At 41.6% G+C, this 17098-nt stretch overlaps 1 protein-coding gene across 5 annotated transcripts in view; it reads left to right on the top strand.

Moving 5' to 3' along the window:
* The window catches only part of tprb (translocated promoter region b, nuclear basket protein), a 114138-nt gene that overhangs the window by 38812 nt on the left and 58228 nt on the right, over nt 1-17098 (top strand). For all 5 annotated transcript variants that reach the window (XM_041207888.1, XM_041207891.1, XM_041207890.1 and 2 more), the window contains exons 22-30: nt 29-195; nt 4076-4228; nt 7460-7576; nt 8906-9109; nt 10371-10555; nt 12552-12699; nt 13080-13217; nt 15963-16094; nt 16603-16733. In XM_041207888.1, coding sequence (XP_041063822.1) covers nt 29-195; nt 4076-4228; nt 7460-7576; nt 8906-9109; nt 10371-10555; nt 12552-12699; nt 13080-13217; nt 15963-16094; nt 16603-16733 — 1375 coding nt within the window. The remainder of the gene's footprint in view (nt 1-28; nt 196-4075; nt 4229-7459; nt 7577-8905; nt 9110-10370; nt 10556-12551; nt 12700-13079; nt 13218-15962; nt 16095-16602; nt 16734-17098) is intronic.

The raw sequence follows: 17098 nt of genomic DNA, 5'->3' as shown, positions 1-17098 counted from the left end.
GCTATGTACACCTCTGATCTATTTCCAGGGAAATCCAATACTGAAGATGATGTTGATGATCTCCAGTCACGGCTTCGGCAGGCTGAAGAACAGGTGAATGAATTGAGAGAGCGCCTCAAGACTGCCACAAACAATGTGGAACAATATAGAGACATGGTCCTTAGTCTGGAGGAGTCCCTCAGTAAGGAGAAGCAGGTTAGTGACTTAAGAGTGCACCACTTCAAGGAGTGAGAATGTCTTATGTTTATGAAGGGAATAAAGGAGTCATTGGTTTCGAAAGGGGAGCCTGTGAAAGGCTCTTGCTGTTACTGTTGCAATGGAAAGTCATGGATTTAATAGCTATTTTAAATATGCGTCTGAGGTAAATTTGCTTGACTTGCCAACTATATTCTACATTGGAAAGTTCTGTAATAACTAGTGCCCTTCAACTTTGTGCCATAGTCAAAAAGATACGATCAGAATAAATTGAAAGAGTGGAATGGTTGAGATTGTAGCCTTTTGTGAACTGAAGCATGATACAGTCCTTTGTCTTTTATTCTGTTGCTACAGTCCCTGTAGACACTGATCTCTTTTAGAGGCATGAATTTCCCAGTGACCTTTGCCAAGAAAAATCGAACAAGATTTTACATTTTTTGGAGTTTTTACTGTGATGAGCTAAAATCAACATTCAATAAATGTTACTTAGGCAACTAATACACTGAACTGAACTACAGAAACAATATCCCTTAATAATTTAGCATGATCAAAAACTCCATGCCGCATTTATACACTATGTGCACTCAGCAAAAATGTAGTCTTCTGTTTAAAAATCCCAAGCTCCTCCCAGCTTTAGCAGAACCTCTTCCTGTCCCACCAGGATGAATCTTATAGTGAGTCTTCCACGACAAGTTGCTGCCTCCTTTGTCTCAAGCTGTTAAAAAAACCTGAATTTAAATATATTTCAGTTGGAGTTTGTCTTCATAACAAGCAAGTCACATGGGTTTTTCCCAGGCAGATTTAGGATCAAGTCATATAGGCATATCTCTGTGCAGTTCGCATAGGAGGTCCCATCTCCCTCTACCGCTCATTTTAAGAGACAGGTTAAAGCATATGGTCCAGCATTCATAACATTGTAATTTCGATGCAGTTCTGTGCCATCACAAGAAATGTTCAAGTTGCCACACCTGAAAGATTCTCCCTTTCTTACTTAGTGATTTAGCAAGTGCTGGTGTGAGAGCAGTCCCTTCAATTTGCACATTCAATTTAAAATTTCAAACTTCATCCCAACTTAAGCTCCAGTTCTGTCATTTGAGCCGCACACCTGTATACCCGTATACCTGTGCAGTTGAATAGGAATGATTGCATAAGATAAAAGCAGAGGCAGAAACAGAAAATGCTGGAAAAACTCACCAGGTCTAGCAGCATCTGTGGAAAGAGAAACAGAGTTAACATTTCAAGTCAGTGTGACCCTTCTTCAGAGCTGAAGAGAAGTGGAAATGTGATGAAATTTATACTGTAGAAGGGGAATAGGACAGGTGGAGCTTCTGGCATGTTGTTCGGGCCTCTGTTCAAGCAAGAAGTGGAGAGCCTTCAGACCATTCTGGTGGGGAATGCAGATGTAGAGGGATTAGATGTCCATTGTGAAGAGGAGGCGGTTTGGGCCAGGGAACTAGAAATTGTTGATATGACGTGGGTATCAGAGGAATCGTGGATGTAGGTGGAAAGAAACTAGACAAGGGGAGAGAGAACGGAGTTAAGATAGGAAGAAATGAGTTCCGTGGGGCAGGAACAGGCTGACATGATTGGTCTACCGAGACAGTCCTGTTTGTGGATTTTGGGAAGGAGGTAGAAGCGGGCTATGCGGGGTTGGGAGACTGAGGTTGGAAGCTGTGGATGGAAGATCTCCTAGAAGGTCAGTGATAGGTGGGGGCAAAGGAATGATTGACAAAGATGTCATGAACTGAAGAACAAATGGAGTATTGATGCTAGTGGTCAGTGCTAAAAGAGGTGCTAATCGTAGCATAAAGGTAAAAAAAAGCAGAATGTGATTATAGCAGGATAGCATTATGTGAAAGGACAATATGGAACAAGTAACAGATGGCCTGGTGGGGGAGGGGCAGTGGTGGGTGGAAAAAAGAATCAAAAAGGGGATAAAACCACTGATAAATGAATAAAGATAAGTGGATAAAAAAATACAAATGAATGTAGAAAAAGGTGGGGTGGGGGTGGAGGACAGAGTTCATGGTCAGAAGTTGTTAAACTCTTTTAAGCCCAGAAGGCTGTAAGGTGCCTGTTCGGAAGATGAGGTGCTGTTCCTTCAGTTTATGTTGGGCTTCACTGGAACATTGGAGCAGGCCAAGGACGGACGTGTGGGCATGAGAGCAGGATGGTGTGTTGAAGTGGCAAGCGACCGGAAAGTCTGGGTCATGCTTGCAGACAGACCAGAGGTGATCCCAAAGTGGTCACCCAGCCTGTTTGGTCTTCCTGATGTCGAGGAGACCACATTGGGAGCAGCGGATGCAGTAGACCAAATTGAAGGAGGCACAAGTGAAGCACTGCTTCACCTGAGAGGAGTGTTTTGGCCCTTGGATGGGGAGGAGGTAAAGGAGCAAGTGTTGCACCTTCTGCGATTGCATGGGAAAGGTGCCTTGGGAAGGGGATGAGGTGACGGAGGAGTGAGCCAGCGTGTCTCGGAGGGAACAGCCCCTACAGAACAATGGGTTGGTGAGGGGAAGATGTTTGGTGGTGACATCATGCTGGAAATGGCAGAGGATGATCCTTTGAATGCGGAGGCTGTTATGATGAAAAGTGAGGACAAGGGGGCCCCTATCATGGTCCTGGGAGGGAGGGGAAGATGTGAGCGCAGAGGTGTGGGAGATGGGTTGGACATGGTTGAGGGCCCTGTCAACCACAATGGGGGGCAACCTCGGTTAAGGAAGAAGAAAGACATGCCAGAAGTGCCGTTTTGGAAAGTGGCATAATCGGAACAGATGCAACGGAACTGAAAGAATGGGATGGAACCCTTACAGGAAGCAGGGTATGACAAGCTGTAGTCGAGGTAGCTGTGGGAGTTGGTGGGCTTGTAATAATGAATATTGATGGATAGTCGACCACCAGAGATGGAGACCGAGTCAGGGAAGGGAAGTGTTGGAGATGGACCATGTGAAGGTGATGGAGGGGTGGAAATTGGAAGCAAAATTGATCATTTTTTCCAGGTCCAGACAAGAGCATGAAGCAACACTGAAACAGTCACTAATATACCGAATAAAGAGTTGTGGGAGGGGGCCTGAGTAGGACTGGAACAAGGAATGTTCCATGTAGCCCATAAAGAGACAAGCATAACGGGGACCCATGTGGGTCCCCATAGTCACACCTTTTATTTGGAGGAAGTTAGACAAGTTTAAGGAGAAATTGTTCAGTGAGAGAACAAGTTCAGCCAGGTGGAGGAGAGTAGTGCTGGATGGGGGTTGTTCAGGCCTCTGTTCAAGGAAGAAGCGGAGAGCCCTCAGACCATTCTGGTGGGGAATGCAGGTGTAGAGGAGGCAGTTAGGGCCAGGGAACTAGAAATTGTTGATATGACATAGGGTATCAGAGGAATCATGGATGTAGGTGGGAAGAAACTAGACAAGGGGACAGAGAACGGAGCCAATTTAGGAAGAAATGAGTTCCGTGGGGCAGGAACAGGCTGACATGATTGGTCTACCGGGATAGTCCTGTTTGTGGATTTTGGGAAGGAGGTAGAAGTGGGCTATGTGGGGTTGGGAGACTGAGGTTGGAAGCTGTGGAGGGAAGATTTCCAGAGGAGATAAGGTCAGTGGCAGCCCTGGAAACAATGGCTTGGTCCTTGGTGGTGGGATCATGGTCCAGTGGGAGGTAGGAAGAGGTGTCTAAGAGTTGCTGCTCATTGATTGCATGTTGTGCCATGTAAGGATGACTTTGTTAACATGAGCAGGTTCTGCACAAAATTGGCATTGAGACTCAAATTGCTATTAGCATTCTGTGGGCACAGTGCAAAAAATTGAATTTAATTTACCACCCATTTTAAATGACCTAAATGGTGTGAATAATTGAACTGTTATCTTGATCCATCTCTCAGGTGACTGAAGAGGTACGGGCTGCTGTAGAATCTCGCCTCAAAGAGTCTGCAGAATACCAGAGACAGTTAGAAAAGCGTATGTTGGAAGCTGAGAATGAGAAACAAGCTCTCACTGATGAGAAGCGGAAAGCTATAGAAAACCTGGAGCAACAGGTAATGGTTTTTTTTATTGGAAATGGTAGACATAACCTTTGAAATTAATTGACAAATGTAATAAAAACACTAAGTTGCCATGTGTCTATTTTTAGATTTTTTTAATAAGAGGAAACAGGTGTTCATTTTCAAACTTTTGTTACTTAGATTTTTTAAAACTTGCTTTCCTTACTATATGACTTTTGAAAAGTGGTGTTAGGCTTCACCTACTTAGCGAAAACACAGGATTGTGCAAGATTTACAGTCTTGCAAATAACCTTGTTTGGCAATGCCGTTTAAAATAATGATTGCAAATTGGTCAGATGTTCAGCTCTGTTTTGTTTACCTTGGTTAATCTACCATTTAAATTGAGTTTTACTAGGCCGAGCTAAAACGGGACAGCAACAAGCTGTTTCTGAAATGGTAAACATGCACAACTTTATTTTTTTGAGAACAAAAACAGATTAGTAGCCAGCTAGGTTCTCACATTTGTGACTTAACTTGTCAAATACCATTGCTTGAGGACACAGTCAAGAGACTTTCCCAATTTGGAAGAGTGAATTTTGAATTAGGAACCTCTGAGCAGGTGAAGGCCATTCAACCAGATCATGGTTGATCATCTAACTTAATACCTTATTACTGCACTATCCCCATATTTGTTAACACCGTGAATATCTAGAAGTCTATCCATCTGTCTTGAACATGCTCAGTGATTGAGCTTCCATAGCCATCTGGGGTAGGGAATTCTAAAGATTCACTACCTTCTGAGTGAAGAAATTCTTCATAACCTCAGTCCTGGCTAGAACCGCAACCAGGAGAAACACCCTTTCTGCATCTACCCTGTCAAGCCCTGTAAGAAATTTGTATGTTTGAATGAGATCACATCTAATTTTTTGATACTCAACAGGCCCAGTCTCCTCAATCACTCCTCCTAAGATAGTCTTGCCACCCCAGAAATTAGTCTGGTGAATTTCTACTGGACTCCCTCTATGGCAAGTATATCCTTGCTTGGGTAAGGGGACCAAAACTGCATGCAGTACTCCAGATGTGGCATCACCAAGGTCCTATACAATTGAAGCCATACATCTTTGACTTCTGTACTCAAATCCTCTTGCAATAAAGGCCAGCATACCATTTGCCTTCCTGTTTGCTGCACATGTATGTTAGCATTTAGCTACTTATGAACGAGAACAATTGGTCACGTGCTTTGTTACAGATTTGCTTTGAAGTTGCACCTATTGATGAGGCATGTCTTTAAATGTATAAATCATGATTGCAGTGCGTACTTTTAATTCATTCATGGGATGTGGGCTTCACTGGCTGGGCCAGCATTTATTGCACATCCCTAGTTGCCCTTGAGAGGGTGCCTTCCTGAACCCCATTGCAGTCCATGTGATGTAGGTACACCCACAGTGCTGGATTTTGACCGAGCGACGGTGAAGGAACGGTGACATATTTTCAAGTCAGGATGGTGAGTGACTTGGAGGGGAACTTCAAGGTGGTGGTGCTCCCATCTGTCTGATGCCCTTGTCCTGCTAGATGGTAGTGGTCATGGGTTTGGAAGGTGCTGTCTAAGGAGTCTTGATGAATTCCTGCAGATGGTGCACACTACTACTGTGTGTCGGTGTTGGAGGGAGTGAATGTTTGTAGATGTGGTGCCAATCAAGCAGGCTGCGTTGTCCTGGACGGCGTCAAGCTTCTTGACTGTTGTGGGAGCTGCACTCATCCAGGCAAGTAGGGAGTATTCCATCACACTCTTGACTTGTGCCTTGTCAATGGTGGACAGGCTTTGGGGAGTCAGGAGGTGAGTTACTTGTCACCTGATTCCTAGCTTCTGACCTGCTCTTGTAGCCACAGTATTTATATAGCCAGTTCAGTTCAGTTTCTGGTCATTGGTTACCACCAGCACCACCACCACCAACCACCCCCCCAAGGGTGGTAATGGGGGATTCAGTGATGGTAATGCCATTGAACATCAAGAGGCAATGGTTGGATTCTCTTCTGTTGGAGATGTCATTGCTTGGTGCAAATGTTATTTGCCACTTGTCAGCCCAAGCCTGGGTATTGTCCAGGCCTTGTTACATTTGGACATGGACTGCTTCAGTATCTGAGTCGTTGTGAATGGTGCTGAACACTGCAATCATCAGCGAACAACCCCACTTTTGAACTTATGATGAAAAGAAAGTTATTCATGAAGCAGCCAAAGATGATTGAGCCAAGGACGCTACCCTCAGGTACTCCTGTAGTGATATACTGGAGCTGAGATGACTGACTTCCAATAACCACAACCATCTTCCTTTCTGCTAGGTATGACTCTAAACAGCACACAGTTTTCCCCCTGATTCCCATTGACTCCAGTTTTGCTGGGGCTCCTTGATGCCACATTCTGTCAAATGCTGCCTTGATGTCGAGGGCAGTCATTCTCACCTCACCTTGGGAGTTCAGCTCTGTAATCCATGTTTGAACCAAGGCTGTAATGAGGTCAGGAGCTGGGTGTCTGTGGCGGAACCCAAACTGGGCGTCAGTGAGCAGGTTACTGCTGAGCAAGTGCCACTTTATAGCACTGTTGATGACCCCTTCCTTACTCTACTGGTGATCAAGGTGACTAGGTTGGCTGGGTTGGATTTGTGCTGCTTTTTGTGTACAGGGCACACCTGGGCAGTTTTCCACATAGCCAGGTGGATGCCAGTGTTGTACTGGAACAGCTTGGCTAGTGGCGCGACAAGTTCTGGAGTACAAGTCTTCGGTACTATTACCGGAATATTGTCAAAGCCCATGGCCTTTGCAATATCCATTGCCTTCAGCCGTTTCTTGATAACACATGGGGTGCAGTGCATGGGGTGAACTGAATTGACTGAAGACCAGGGTCTGTAGTGCTGGGGACCTTCAGAGGAGGCTGAGATGGATCATCCACTTGGCACTTCTAGCTCAAGATAGTAGCAAATGCTTCAGCCTTAGCTTTTGCACTGGGGTGCTGGGTTCCTCCATCATTGCAGAAAGGGATATTTGTGGAGTCTCTTTCTCCAGTGAGTTGTTTAGTTGTTCACCACCATTCACGACTGGATGTGGCAGGACTGCAGAGCTTAGATCTGACCTGTTGGTTGTGGGATCGCTTAACCCTATCTATCACTTGCTGCTTTTGCTGTTTTACCATTATAATCGGAATAACCCTTAAGACTGGAATATTGTGGATTTGTTAGGGTTCATGTAACTTTGTTCTGATGCAGTATTTTGTTTAAATAAAATTTGCAGACATCTGAACTAAGAAGGAATTTGAACAGTCTCCAAGCTGAACTTCAAGATGCTGTTCAGCGAGCTGCTGCTGCTGCAACCAATGAACAGCAAGCAAGGGCTGACTGTCAAGAACAGGTATGTACAGCTATAATGAGAAGTGATGAGTTTACAGGGTCTGCTTTGTTCCAGTGTTGTATGAGTGGTGGATGATTAATGCGATGAGTTCTTGTGTGTTAGTGCAATACCCTGTAACTTCTGGACCTGTTTTGAGGCAATCTAGGATCCATCTGTAGGAGGCAAAATTATCCAAAGTAGTAGATGCAGCACAATTTACTGGGCAGGAAATTGAATGCTTGTAGGATCTAAGAAAAATGACAAGTTAGATGCAAAATTGACCCTGGCAGAAAGCGAGGATTATGGTTGATAGGTGTTTTTATTGCTGGAAAGCTGTACTAAGTAGCGTTCTGGAGGGCTCAATACTGGGTGTCCTGCTATTTCTGTTATATATCAATAATTTAGCTTTAAATGTAAAGGGCATGTTTAAGTTTGCATAATAATTCAAAAATTGGCTGAGATAAAAAGAAATCTGTGGACTGCAAGAAGATATCAATGGACTAGGCAGATGGGCAGAAAAATGGCAGATGGAATTGAATTCATAGAAGTGTGGGAATGCATTTGGGGAGGCCAAACAAGGCAAGAGAATACACAATAAGAAGTAGGATTCTGAAAGGTGAAGGAACAGGGATCTTGGAGAACCTGGAATGTCACAGGACATGTGGATAAGATGGTCAAGAAGAGCATACTTCCCTTGATTGACCAAGGCCTAGAGTGTAAGACCATTCTGCTAGAATGAATAAAACGCCAGACCACAGCTTGAGTACAGTTCTGGTTGTCATGTTACAGGAAGGATGTGATTGCATCATGGAGGGTTAAGAGGAAATTTACAAGGATGTTGTCAGGAATGGTGAGTTTTAGATATGAGAAGATCAGATAGCTGGGTTTTCTTTGGAGCACAAGAGACTGAGTAAAGATTTAATTGATGTGTAAAATTTAAGGGGCCTAAATAAAGTGCACAGAAGGGACCAATTCTCCCTTGAGGGTTATAGGTTTAAAGTTATTGCTAGAAGGATGAGAGGAGAGTTGGAGTAATTTTATTCCCCATTGGTTGAGGGGCTGGATTTCGCTGCCTTAAAGGGTGGTGGATGCATAAATCCTCATTGTATTTTAGTATTTGAAGTGATGTCACTGACAATGGCCTTGGATCAAGAGCAGAAAGGTGGTATAGCTCTTTTTCTATGCTGTAAATGTTTGTTTTCAATTGTTAATAACAAGTGTGGTACAATGTCTGAAAATGTGACTTTCATACTTATGAAAAAAATTGACGTTTTTAAACTCTTTCAATTAAAACTGATGAGATATTTTCATGGAAATTCTAAAATGTCAAGAAGGTCTCTTTCCTCTTAGGCAAGGATGGCCTCTGAAGCACAGAATAAGTATGAGCGAGAGCTGATGCTGCATGCTGCTGATGTTGAAGCACTGCAGATAGCTAAAGAGCAAGTATCCATGAACTCCCAGGTACGACAGAAGTTGGAAGATGCTGCTCAGAAGGCTGAAACACAGATGTTGGAGTGTAAGACAGCTAAGGATGATCTTGAGAGAATATTGAAGGTATCTATATTTTTGGCAGTTGCATGTAAATTCTATTTCCAGTCTGCATATCCATCGAGTTCGAAGAATGTGTTTCAAGCTCTCCCTTTTGCTTCTAAAAGGGAACCTCTAAAACATCGTGATAAACAATGCCTTTTGCACTTAGAGTATGATTTTGGGTGTGTCACTTGATTTAATTTCGCATTACTTTTATTTGAATCCTCTGTTCTATTGATCCTCTCCACATGATGAATAGTGCAATTTTATATTATCTGAAGTTTTTCTCCTTTGGTTATAACTTTCCTTTTATTTGCACTTGTTCCGCATAAGCCCTAGTGGCACAGTTTGAATGACTTACTCCAAAATGTAGCACAGGAAGCATTGTGCACAGCACAGGCCCTGATTATTTTAGCTGTGCTGCTGTTGAGCTATGCTGCAGAACTAGCCACACCCTTAACTAAGCCATTCCAGTCTAGTGACAATACTGGTATCTACCTGACGTTGTGCAAACTGTTTTGCTCACCAAAAAAGAGGACAATGCAACTCTCATAATTGCCATCCCACCAACCTACTCAAACATCAGCCAACCAATGAAAAGAGTCAGCAGTGCTTAAAAAGTGACACACCCTTCACCAATAACCTGTTTAACTGTGTTGCATTTGAGAACCAGTTGACTTGAGACCCAAATACAGCTGTAGTCCAAACTTAGACATCCAGGCTTGGACTGGCAAGTCGCAAGTAACTTAGGCCAGATGCCTACAATGACCACTTCAGGTGAAATAATAACCCCACCGTTCCTTGACATTCAGTGGCATTACCATCACTTGAGGTTCCCACCAGCAACTTCCTGGGGCTTGCCATCAGCTAGAAACTGAGATGAAGCATTCATGCCTTTCCAGCATTACAACAGTGACTATCCTTAAGTTACTTCAGTGGCTGTAACATCTTTATTGGTCATGAAATGAGCTATAAAAATGTGAAGCTTCTTTCGTGGCTGCAGTATACTCCTAATCTACAGAATGCACTGCAGCAACTCTTTTTTTTAACAAAAAGCTACTTCATCCCAAGCCCTTAATTAGGACCATCTAGAAGAACAAGGGCAGCAGGTGTAAGTGACATAATCCCAGTTGCCATGCTATCCTGACTTGGGCTATTGCTATTTCTTCATTGTGATTGGTTAAGAATATATAAACTGAACAGTACTTTATAAAGAGTTAAATTGAAAATGGAGAAATCCAAGATCCATTAAAAGCTATTAATATTTTCTTTAAATTTTGAATAGGATGAAATTTCTAAGTTGGCAACACGTTGTGAGGACCTACAGAAACAGAACAAACTGTTGCTTGAGCAAGTGGAGAGCCTTAGTAATAAGATGGTAACCACTGTGCAGGAAGCAAGTCAAAGCTCCTTAAATATCTCTTTTAATGAGGAGGGAAAGTCCCAGGAACAGCTACTTGAAATTCTGAGGTAACTAAAGTGACTTTCGTCATATTCATTTGAAATAGTACAAGTCAAAAATGTCAACTGTTTGCCTTTCTTTTTAATTTGCCTTCGTTCCATTTTATTCAAAAATTAATTCATATGGCCTTTGAAGAAAACTTACTTCGCAGAAGGAATGGTGGCAGGGAGAGGTAGGAGTGAGAAAATGAATTGTTAGCACAACTTCAGTAGCATTACTGAAGCTTTTTCCATTTTGACGAAATTAGTTAATAGATCCCATGGTTATCCCTAGATTAGGTGGATGAATGAATGTCAGTTTTATACTAAGTATTTGTTTGACAATTATTACTGTGGAAATACAGATTTATTTTGTTATGCAGTTTTCACAATTTCTTTTCAATGTGCTGTAACTAACCAACTAAATGCAGCTACTTCTGCAAGCCCCACAAAGATTTGGCAGCCTCCCCAACCTGCGTGTTGCCTCCAGGTGAGATGATTATTAGATGTGGGATCAGGATCCACATGTATGCAAATGACGCAGCTCTCCCATTCCACTACATCTTACACCCACTGCTTGTCTGACATCCAGACTTCAATGAGTCATAACTTCTTCCCGTTAAATATTGGGAAGATTGGATCCATTGCCCTTAGCCCTTGACACAAAATATAAACCCTTGCCACTGATTCCATCCTCTGCCCTACCATTGTCTCAGCCTGAGCAAGGCTGCAAGCACCCTAGGCATTCTGTTCTACCCTGATTGATCCATTGCACAGAGCACATCCTTCTGCTGTAACATACCCTGCCACTATCATGCCCATTGGCCACAAAAATGCTATTATATACTTCTGTCACCTGCAGAATTAACCATTCTCATGCTTTACTGGCTGGCCTCTTATCCATCTTCTATGCACATCAACTCATACTAAACTCTGTTTGTATCCTGTCTTCCTCCATCATCCCTGTGCTTTTTTAAAAATTATTTTATGGAATGTGGGCATCACTGGCAATGCCAGCATTTGTTGTCTATCCCTATCTGACCTTGAACTGAGTGGCTTACCAAGCCATTTCAGAGAGCCGTTAAGAGTCAAGCACACTGTTGTGTGTCTGGAATTACATAAGCTAGACTTAGTAATGATGGTGGCTTTCCTCCCCTAAAGGACTTGAATGAGCCAGATGAGTTTTTATGACAATTAATGATCGTTTCATGGCATCATTAGTGACTTGTTTTAAATTGATTTTATTAATTAACTGCATTTAAATTCTACCAGCTGCCATGGTGGGATGTTCCCATTAGCCTTGACCTCTTGCTAATAGCCCAGTTACGCTGCCATTTTCCCTGATGTACATCCCTTTTCCCCTAATAATTGATATTTAAAATTTTCAACTTCCTGTTTAAGTCACTTAGAAGTCTTCCTGATCCCTGCCTCCAACCACTGTCATCCCTACAGCACCCTCTATCTTCAGCCTCCTGCCATGGCACCTCCTTACATTCCCAATTTTACTTTACCCTCCACATCTGTTCTGAGGCTCTGTGCTCCCCTTCAAGAGTAAAGCATGAATGCTGTGAATTGGGTGATACTTGGACTAAGCCCACTTAATTTGTCAATATTGTGAAAACTTCTTGTTTCTCTATCTGAACCTAGATTTTCCACGGGCTTAAAGATCCCTGGTTTTCTGGTACTCATCTCTGTGCTCCTTCCTGTAAGCATCCCTCTGCTCCCCCATAGGTGTCCCCTATCTCCTCCCACCTTCTTGCTTGCCAGACGTTTGGTCTAGCTATGCTATTTTAAAATTCTGCAACAGATTGCTTTTAATATCACTAAACGTGTAGCAGGGACCATCAACTTGTGTGGAATGTCAAGCAGATTTTCAGTTGGTATTGCTCTTTGTTAGTAGCTGGATATAGTCATTACGCATATACCTAAACTAAAGCATAATGGAGGTTAAAAGATGCTAAAGCAAAATCAATGCCTGGAAAGGATTTAAAATGTTTAATGTTTTCTCCAATTATCTGTGTCATAGATTTGTCCGACGAGAAAGAGAAATTGCAGAAACGAGGTTTGAAGTTGCCCAAGTTGAGTCACTGCGATATCGCCAGCGAGTGGAGAATTTAGAGAGAGAATTGAAGGAAGTGCAGGAAAGCCTCAACTCTGAAAGGGAAAAAGTGCAGGTAAATACACTAACTTTAGTTGCTTTATTGCTTTTATTGTGTACCGAAGATCTTGATCTAAAGGATAGGAATACAGAACTTATTTAAAAATGAGTGGCATTACTTGTAAACCATGAAGATGGAAACTATTGCCAAGCACCTGGCATTCCAAATGTGATTTGATGAACTTGGCTTTTGTCCAGCACTTGTATTAATTGAAATCTATTATGTACATTTAAACAAACTTACTTTAACTACTTCTGCTCAGTAAGATTTTAATACAGTAATGAATTTGAGCAGTTCTTTATTTACTGAATTTAAAGTATAGTTTTTATTTTTCAACAAGAAAATTCAACAATTTGTTGATCAGGTACTCGGTTGTTGGCTTGAATTCCTTTCAGGTAACTGCCAAAACACTGGCCCAACACGATGAGCTGATGAAGAAAACTGAGACCATGAATGTTCTAATTGAGACCAATAAGATGCTGAGAGATGAAAAAGAAAGGTTGGAGCAAGAACTCCAGCAGTCGCGAGCAAAGGTTTATATTCTTTCTAGTTTAAAGGACTGAGTGCATTTTTTTTGTATAGAATGGAAATTTATTAGATTTCCATAATTATGGGAATTCATTGTAAATTTTGTAAAATTGTAATTTTGAAATGAATAGAAAGTTTAAAAAAAAAGGCTAGTTATAAAATGGGTAGCCAATGCAATCCTGCCATGTCGATCTTATACGACCATCCCCACCTAATAAATTTGTTTGTACTGGCTTGATATTTATGCTATGCAGCAGTTTTATCAACCAGACAAAAGATTGAGTTTGAGTGAATGCTTTCACCTTTAAATGGACCAAACATTGTTGGCACACAATAGATGCAGCAGAATATTTTCTTACACACTAATTCATGTTGCTATTACCTAGTTTTTTCCTAACCAAGATATAGTATGCATTCTAGGTGTGAATACATGACCTGACATAATTTGATTTGTTGAATGTATGGCACTTCTTCTGATCTTGTGTGCTTTCCCTTAACTTGAGCCTCAGCACTTGAGCCTCATCTGCAGGTCCGATTAATTTTTTGTTCGCGTTTTGAAGCACAATGTAGCAGTATCATAACTGGCACAACTAGGTGTTTGATGTAAGCTGGGGAACTAATGAAGCCATGTAACAGTTTGTCACTGTCAAACATCACTGGGTTATAATATTTATTTTAAATAAGGTATAAAAGGAAAATTTGCATTTGTAGAAAGCCTTCTCAAGTTCTTTGACTGTCCCCAAAAGTGCTTTATATTCACAGAATTACAGTGCAGAAGAGGCCCTTCGGCCCATCGAGTCTGCACCGACACATGAGAAACACCTGACCTACCTACCTAATCATATTTACCAGCACTTGGCCCGTAGCTTTGAATGTTATGACCTGCCCAAGTGCTCATCCAGGTACTTTTTAAAGGATGTGAGGCAACCCGCCTCCACCATCCTCCCAGGCAGCGCATTCCAGACCATCATCACCCTCTGAGTAAAAAAAGTTTTTCCTCACATCCCCCATTAAACCTCCTGCCCCTCACCTTGAACTTATGTCCCCTTGTGACTGACACTTCAGTTAAGGGGAACAGCTGCTCCCTATCCACCCTGTCCATGCCCCTTATAATCTTGTACACCTCGGATCAGGTCGCCCCTCAGTCTTCTCTGCTCCAACGAAAACAACCCAAGTCTATCCAACCTCTCTTCATAACTTAAATGTTTCATCCCAGGAAACATCCTGGTGAATTTCCTTTGCACCCTTCAGTGCAATCACATCCTTCCTATAATGTGGCGACCAGAACTGCACACAGTACTCCAACTGTGCCCTCACCAAGCTTCTATACAACTCCAACATGACCTCCCTACTTTTGTAATCTATGCCTCAATTGATAAAGGCAAGTGTCCCATTTGCCTTTTTCACCACCCCACTAACCTGCCCCTCTGTCTTCAGAGATCTATGGGCACACATGCCAAGGTCCCTTTGTTCTTCAGAACTTCCTAGTGTCATGCCATTCATTGAATACTTGCTTGTCAAATTATTCCTTCCAAAGTGTATCAGCTCACACTTTTCAGGGTTAAATTCCATCTGCTCATTTGACCATCCCGTCTATATCTTCCTGTAGCCCAAGACACTCAACCTTACTGTTAATCACCTGGCCAATCTTTGTGTCATCCGCAAACTTACTAATCCTACCCCCCGCACGGTCATCTATGTAGTTTATATAAATGAGGAATAATAGGGGACTGAGCACAGATCCCTGTGGTATGCCACTGGACACTGGCTTCCAGTCACTAAAGCATCTTTCTGTCATCACCCTCTGCCTCCTACAACCAAGCCAATTTTGAATCCACCACATATTCAAAAAGGCCAATTATTTCGTACACAGTGCAACGAGAAAATAACATTAACAGTTAATTATTCTATCTTCTATTGGATTGTGAGAAACATTCAGCAGCACAGAGGAAGAACTTTGTGCTTCCACTTCAAATAGTGCCCTGACTTGCACAACTGTGAACAGATAGATGAGGTCTCATTTTAATGTCAAACAATGCAACACTTTTCCGGACTGCAGTTTAAATCTGAATCAGACCCAAGGATGCAATTAGCTGTTAGTTTATTAGCAGTCAAATTTCATCCAATTATATCCAGTTTAATTGCCTTGTGCAAAATTGGAAACCCAAATCTGAACCTTCCTTACATGTATTCACTGAACACCATACTAGATAGTGAAAAAATATGATTTGATTTTGTAGGATTGGGCAGACAGAGCACAATCATTTTTTTTCTATAACAAAGGCAAAATACTGTGGATGCTGGAAATCTGAAACAAAAACAAAAAATGCTGGAAAAACTCAAGATCTGACAACATCTGTGGAGGGAAAGACAGAGTTAATGTTTCGAGTCCATATGACTTGCCCTGAAGAAGAGTCATATGGACTCGAAACGTTAACTCTGTCTTTCCCTCCACAGATGCAGTCAGATCTTGAGTTTTTCCAGCATTCTTTTTCCCAGTCCTTCTACAGTTTGTTGCCATCTATAATCTTTTCAAAGTGTTGATTTAAAGTACATTTTTTTGTGTCGGAGTACTAACTCAAGTTTTCAATAATATTTCATTTTCCTGTACTGAAAGTGTTACACCTTTAAGCTAGCTTGCATGTAAAATTTTCTTGGAGAAATTGTAGTTTTCATGTGTGATGTGGTAACTTGAATATTCAATTTGTATTTTAGCTGATTTTTGTTCATAATATTCTTCAAATCTATAGATTTGTAAGTTGGAGTCAGATATCCTACCTCTTCAGGAGTCCAATACTGAGCTTAGTGAGAAAAGTGGAATGTTGCAAGCAGAGAAGAAATTGCTTGATGAGGATCTCAAACGCTGGAAGGCGCGTGCTCAGGTATAATGGGATAGATTTTCTTATTTGTTCGGTATGCACAGTCGTTTCAAACCTCAGTGGATTTTCTGTTTGTCTGCTGTTCATTTGCCCTCTTTCTAGCTATAGCAGTAGTTGGTACTAAATTATACTTGATTAAACCGAAATGAACCACTCCTTAAAATTTGCAGTTGCCACAAAGACTTCTGGGCCTGAAGTAAACAAATTGGTCCTATCCATCTATGCTGCCCAGTTGTCCATAATTTTCTTTCCAAGTGTTCATAAACTTTCCTTTCCCTCAATGTTCTTGGAACTTAACCTCTGCTACTTAGTTTAACGGCTTGCTCGTCCATTTCAAATCTTTTCTTTCTTTAAATTTATGCTTCAAGTTATCATTGCTATTTATTCAAAAGTTAATGCTGTACTAGCCAACTGTTACTTTATAAAATTAAAGCTTTATTAACACTATATTCAGGAGAAACTAGCATTGATCATTGCTAAAAGCAATTTTGTGGTTGCTTTTGTATTTTAGCAATTAATCAGCCAGCAGAAAGAGACTGATCCTGATGAGTATAAGAAGCTATTATCAGAGAAAGATACAAATACCAAACGCATTCAACAACTGACTGAAGAAACTGGGAAGCTGAAGACTGAACTTGCTCGGTAAATGTGGAATGTATATATTTGGGTCAAAGCAAAACTAATAGCAATACTTCATACCTGTAAAATGAAGAATATTGATGGCTTATTGGCTGCTTCAATTACCTAAACCAAATAAGTGGGGATTAGAGAGAAGGCAGAGTAATATTCCAAAATCTAAGTATCACATGCAGGAAATGTAAAAAAAAAAGTAAAAAAATCTCTGCTCATCAGGTCAGGCAGTATCTCAGGAGAATCTGACTTCATAGTCAATGTTTCCTGCCTTGAAGATTTCCGTTTTGTTTTTAGTGTCATGCTTTGTGATGCAGCAAGTTTGCCAACTGCATGAATGTGCAGGTTTGATAAGCATTTGTAGTTTACCCTAGAGT

The sequence above is a fragment of the Carcharodon carcharias genome, chromosome 16 (assembly GCF_017639515.1).
Source record: "Carcharodon carcharias isolate sCarCar2 chromosome 16, sCarCar2.pri, whole genome shotgun sequence".
In the NCBI taxonomy this organism is placed as follows: Eukaryota; Metazoa; Chordata; class Chondrichthyes; order Lamniformes; family Lamnidae; genus Carcharodon; species Carcharodon carcharias.
Note: the sequence above shows the minus strand (reverse complement) of the source record. Positions and strands in the feature narration are given on the sequence as shown.